Below are 6722 nucleotides of genomic sequence, written 5' to 3'. Positions count from 1 at the left end.
TGCACTTCAAAAAACCCTGAAACTCAAAACCCTTATCGCACTAACTGCCTTCAAAGTACGTCTGTCTGAGCTCCTGTCCGATCACTGTACATGCTAACCATTCTCCATGATTCATGCTCTGCTCTCGCACCCCCCTATTGCATTACTGCAATCCATTACCTCAGTCACGCCCCATTGCATATTTGCACAGATGCACATCTTCACTTGCATTGCTATCATATTCTGTTAACGCCCTTTTGCACTATTCATCTGCCCAGGTATGCTCAACTGTCATTCCTCCAACCTTTATTGTCACACAATTTTTGTACACCACCATCTCCTTACTACATCTCAGCATTTATATATGCTGTCTATTCATGTATACTGTGATATTACTAACCTACATCATCATCTAGACCACACTTTGCACCAACTGTATATTAACTCTTTACTACATCTCAGCATTTTATAGACTGTCTATTCATGCATATCGTGTGAATCGTATTTCTGATCTACATCACTACCTAGTTCACTATTTCCACTAACTGTATATTGACTTTTCACTATATTCAACATCTACATAGACTGTCTATTCCGGTTAACTGTGTTATTACTGACCTATATCACTAACCAGACCACAATTTGGACTAACTGTATATTGACGCTTCACTACATTTCAGCATTTACATAGACTGCCTATTCATATATAATGCGTTATAACTGATTCAACACCACTAACTAGATCATAATTTGCACTAACTGTTCTTGTTTTGTTTTTTTTGGCTCTAACCCACATCTCAGCAGTGTTATAGACTGTCTATTCATGTATATTGTGTTATTACCATATAACTTTCGCATATCCTTCGTCTTACTTACACCTCACTTTGCATCGGTTTGTAATGCCTACTTAATCTGCACTTTATGTAGCCTTTTGTATTCTGTATTCTGTATTCCTGTATTGTATTGAATGTGAAACTGTATGTTGTCCTGCATGCTTACGCTTTTCTTGGCCAGGTTGTCGTTGCAAATGGAACCTGTTCTGAAATAAAGGTTAAATAAAAATAAAAAATAAAAAATGATCTGTCTTTAACGCTTTACCTGCACACAAGCCCAGGTTCTAAATCATGCACTTTAAACCTGCAGTTAATTCAATATGTTTTCTCCTCTGCAACAGTATTTCTCTTTCACAGTATCTGAAACATATCTGTGATTCATATAGGCCTAGATTTTATTGTAGTCTTTGTACTCCGGTGGAAAGAGCAAGTTCACAGCAGGTGTTTTGTTTTGTACTTTTGATCTGTTAGTTGGACAACAAAGGGCTATTTGAAGATGTCCCTTTTGTGCTCTGATGTTTACTGATTTTAGCTGTTTTATAAGCCAAATGATTATTCGAGAAAATCAAGAAAAACTTTAAATGCCAGGAGCATAAGTACATTTTAAAAAAAAGAGCCTATGATACAAAGAAGTACAGATTATTTGTATAGTAACTTTGTTCTCCCACCATGGCCGCCTGATACTGCTAACCACATACAATTTTAGTAGAATAGTAAACAACTAAAATAGTGAACTAATAAAACACCAAATGCTAAACAACTGTTTCGCACCCCTCCAGCATAGAGGAAAAATTCAGTAACAGTCCAAATCTCTGTAACGTCCCTTTCAATGAGTGTCCAGTGTCCAGATAGAAATACTGTAACTAATTCATAGTTTGTCAAAGTTTATACAGTTGCATTATTCTGACATGCTACCCATTCATGGAAAAACATTTTGAATAAAAAAAAGAGGAAAGAAAATAAAGTATCACATCTGAAGACGGCAAGATCCTATAAGCGAAAATGACCCTCTACGACATTAAATCCATTACAGGCCTGTGAGAGTAACACATAAGCCCCAAATCTCTTTAATACAACACCCATTAGGAAAGTGCTGAGCTTAGCTTAGCTCAGCAACACCACTGCCTCTGCATTCAATACCATACAGAAAATTGACCTCTTCCCGCACAATCATACCATGATAAAGAGACCATGATATATTTTAAGACATTTTAAAGGTCTGTTATGTTCTGTTTCTATCCTGGCCAGGACACTCCTGTGCAAGATATTTTAATTTCTGTAAAGTATTTCCAAGGTTAAACAAAGCCTGTATCGCAGTACTGGCTAAAATGATTTTAATTCATGTAGGTTCTCTTTTTGGCCTACATTGCAGTTCAACTTTTAGAAATAAACAAAAGGATTGGGTTGTTACTCCATGAGTCATTCTTTGATATAAGAATTATACTGTATACAAACTTAGATGAAATAAAGAGATCTCGGAAGTAGAGCTGCATTGACAGCAAGTTGATCGACAGATACATTAATTGGTGACTAATTTGGTAATCCATTCATAATTTCATCATGTTTCATCAAGCAAAAATGCCAAACATTGATGGCGGTTGGAAGATTTGCTGCTTTTTCTTTGTCACATATTACAGAAAATTGAATATATTTTGGTTTTGGACTGCTGTTTGGACGAAAAACAAGCTCATGAAAACATCACTGCTTGAGGAATTGATCAAGAAAAAAAAAAAAAAGCCAGATCAATTAATAATCAAAATAATCGTTAGTTGTAGCCCTACTTAAGAGACATTTGTCCTCAGGAAAACACTAGCATATTTGCTGTTTATCAGAATGGTAAACTATAGTCCAGTATTAATTGATTTTGGTGTATTGTACAAAATAGAATTCATAGATACTTTTCTTATGCACCTGGAATTATGGGTGTAAATCACAAGTTTTATGACGATACAATATTATACTGATTTATTGGACAACAATACAATATTTTCTGATATGAAAAAGTCTGCCACAATACGATTTTCATTCAATTCAGGGGCCTGTGATCAATATGTGATGATATAGGCCCATTTAACACAATCGGTTACATTTATATCAACTCACCAAAAAGCAACTAAAATATGATTTAACAGTTTTATTACTGAGCTCCTTCAGACAATTAAATAAAAAAACAAACTGTTCTTTTCAATGAAAAAATTAATAAATATAAGGTTGGAATTTCTAAATAAGGGGCATCTTAAATATGATGATATGTATCAATATTTTTACTTTACATTGATGATATTGGTTAGGTGGTGATTGAATCCATATATTGATCCAGATCGATGTATCGTTACACCCCTACCTTGGGTCACACTAAGTAAAGTTGCCTAAAATACCCACTTATTTTACAAAATGATTTTGGGTTTACCTAATTAGCTCTATTCTTGAGTGTCTCCCAGCAGACATCTCAGGTCACCAGTCCATTGCACAGCTAAAACAGATTGACACTAATGCTTAAATTCAAATTTACATACAGTATGAGCGAATCAGCGGCTACAATCCCCTCCACCTGCACGTTTTTGCTTAAGGAATTGGGAGCACCTGGAGGAAAGTTACACAAATATGGGGAGACATGCACTGTCTCCTGTGCACGGAAACAGTCACCCTCAATAGTACAGTATCTTTCAAATTCAGTACACATGAAACATGAGGTAACATGTTGATATTATTCTTTAAAATAAGCAGTTAATTTATATCTACATGATAGGCATGAGCAGGTGTAACCTTAATATCTTGATGAGTGATCAGTTATGTTTGCAGTCGTGGCTGGATTAGATATTATCTGTGGCCTAAATCACTTTGTGCTGACAGATTTGGAAAGTGATAATCCAAGGTTTGCCTTTAAAAGCCAGACTGTAGCCACCTAGGGTACATTTGTAGCAGGGTCCGTCTCCATCACTTTCCAGAACAGCCAGAAGAAACAATACAACAGGGCTGATTGTAACAGCAAGCCGCAACCATGAACGGCACAGAGGGACCATATTTCTATGTCCCTATGGTAAACACCACCGGCATTGTCCGGAGTCCTTATGAATACCCTCAGTACTACCTTGTCAACCCAGCAGCTTACGCTGCCCTGGGTCTCTACATGTTCCTGCTCATCCTTCTTGGCTTCCCTATCAACTTCCTCACTCTGTACGTCACCATCGAACACAAGAAGCTGCGAACCCCCCTAAACTTCATCCTGTTGAACCTTGCGGTGGCTGACCTCTTCATGGTGTTTGGAGGATTCACTACAACATTGTACACCTCTCTGCACGGCTACTTCGTCCTAGGACGCCTTGGTTGCAATCTGGAAGGATTCTTTGCTACACTCGGTGGTATGATTGCCCTCTGGTCACTGGTTGTTCTGGCTATTGAAAGGTGGGTGGTCGTCTGCAAGCCCATCAGCAACTTCCGCTTTGGGGAGAACCACGCACTCATGGGTTTGCTCTTCACCTGGGTGATGGCCTTAGCTTGTGCTGGGCCCCCGCTACTTGGCTGGTCTCGTTATATCCCTGAGGGTATGCAGTGCTCATGTGGGGTGGACTACTACACACGTGCAGAAGGCTTTAATAATGAGTCCTTTGTGATCTACATGTTTCTCTGCCATTTCATCATTCCAATGACTATCGTTTTCTTCTGCTACGGCCGTCTGCTCTGTGCTGTCAAGGAGGCGGCTGCTGCCCAGCAGGAGTCTGAGACCACCCAGAGGGCTGAGAAAGAAGTCTCCCGCATGGTAGTGATCATGGTCATCTCCTACCTGGTGTGTTGGACACCCTATGCCAGTGTGGCCTGGTATATCTTTACAAATCAGGGCTCTGAGTTTGGACCACTCTTCATGACCCTCCCGGCCTTCTTTGCCAAGACTGCAGCTGTCTACAACCCAGTGATCTACATCTGCATGAACAAGCAGTTCCGCCACTGCATGATCACCACCTTGTGCTGTGGGAAGAATCCCTTTGAGGAGGAGGAGGGAGCATCCTCTACGAAGACCGAGGCCTCCTCTGTCTCCTCCAGCTCTGTGTCTCCTGCATAAAAGAGCTGTCAACACAGGCTCCATGATCCACTATCCAAGAAGAAGACTTCTGCGCCCCCCGGGAAACGACTGAAGACTAATGTCTACAGAAATCATTTCCTTTTGTATTTTTACAAATGTGTTGGTTCAACCTAAAGACAGTTGCAGGAAAGGTCAGCCCATTACAAAGTTGTTCCTGTTTGTACAGAATATCCAACTTAAAATTTATGAGATTTTTCTTTCTGAGAGTAAAGGGAAAAAATGTAATCTTTTACAGTTGGATCCTATATAATACTGGCTTATTTTTGAATGTAGAGGCATATAAACAAGGCAACGTAAAATAAAACGCACTTTGCAAATGACTCATCCGTTTGTTTTACTCATAATTTGGGTGGCAAAGTTCAAATACCTGTAGTATAAATGAATAAATGTAAACAACCTATTCATACTGCATTTATGTTTTGAGTAAAAAAAAATTACATTAGAGCTATTATTGTAGTGACTACTGCTCTTCTGCTACATAACTTGATAATACAGACAAAAACTAAGAACAGTGTTTGAATTTTGTAGAGGCATCTACAATGCTAATGTAATCTGATTTCAATCACAGGACACCTTGAATTTAGTACTTGACCTACCTAAGGGATTATGACTATTAATCAGTGACTAATCTACACATGACACAACACCAACTTTATCTGATGACGAATGATCACATTAATTAAGTTAACGGAGACAAAGACTTATTGGATAACAGTATTATCAAGAGACACCTTGATGCATAGATTATGAAATGGAAACAATTTATGTTATAAATTAGTTATTAAATATTTTTATGCAGCTAATAAATGCTCAATAAGGGGACTTAAAGAAAAGTGTTACAGAAGGATCAGTTATTGGAGGAATCATCAGGAGAGCTGCACAACATTTCTCAATAGAGTTTTTCTCGAAAAAAAAAATTTGTTATAATACATCAATTCAGTAATACTATATAGTGACTACTGCAGTCCTAACAGAGGATAGATAATGCAGATAGTTTATCAATAAGTATAGACTCACTTGAGATTTCCACAGGTTTAAAGCTGTCTTGTTTTTCAAGAATCCTGCTTTATATTTACTCTGTGAAAGATATGATGAGTTGTACCGGTATGATGAATGACAGGAACTCATATGATGATGCAATTCCTTTTACTCCATTCTTGGTTCTGCAGTATGCCAGACTAGAAAAAAACAAAGACCCTAAGATCTCTCCCATTATGACCTTCATGCGTAGCTATAGCAACCATGTTAACGTTGGATCTTTCATGGAATACAGATATACTCACTGAGCAGTCTGGAGTCAAGCTTAAGGGGGAAAAAATCAATCACTTGCTGCTTAAAATTTAGCACTAAAAAAGAAAAAGTTTAATGAAGGTATTTGGAGAATACTGGACAGATGGCAACCTTGGGAATTTTTGTTCACAAAGACGAGATATAATTTAGCTTTTTGTAAATAAATACCAGTTATAATCTTTAAATTCAGAAGAATCCAGAAATCAGCCCTCTAAACAGTTACTTAGTTCTATAGTGTCACTTATTTGTGGTCTTTGGTGTTTTTTGCCCCCAACGTCTCCTCCCAGGCAGTGTGGCAATGGTTATGTTTAGGGTTAAGGTTAGGGTTAGCTGCCTGGAAGGCGCCGTTGGAGGCAAAAAACACCATTGAGCCTTATTTGTCTATATTTACTGTAGTATTATTATTATATTGCACCATTTAAGATGACGAAGTATATCAGTGGTATGATTAGTGTTATTGCAGCACAGGGTGTAACTTCCTAACAATTACGAAAACTGTGTATGGAGTGAGACAGCTATGCTTGTACTACATCTCCATT

General features: G+C 38.0%; 1 protein-coding gene across 1 annotated transcript; it reads left to right on the top strand.

Annotated features, from left to right (window-relative positions):
• The first annotated feature begins 3813 nt into the window (after window positions 1–3813).
• On the top strand, window positions 3814–4872 carry LOC144521045 (rhodopsin). The gene has a single exon (XM_078255286.1). It carries the CDS (start codon window positions 3814–3816, stop codon window positions 4870–4872), a length of 1059 nt encoding a protein of 352 aa, XP_078111412.1.
• The last annotated feature ends 1850 nt before the right edge of the window (window positions 4873–6722 follow it).

The sequence above is a fragment of the Sander vitreus genome, chromosome 7 (genome assembly GCF_031162955.1).
Source record: "Sander vitreus isolate 19-12246 chromosome 7, sanVit1, whole genome shotgun sequence".
NCBI lineage: Eukaryota > Metazoa > Chordata > Actinopteri > Perciformes > Percidae > Sander > Sander vitreus.
The sequence above is the reverse complement of the archived record's forward strand: the minus strand, read 5'-3'. Positions and strand labels throughout refer to the sequence as shown.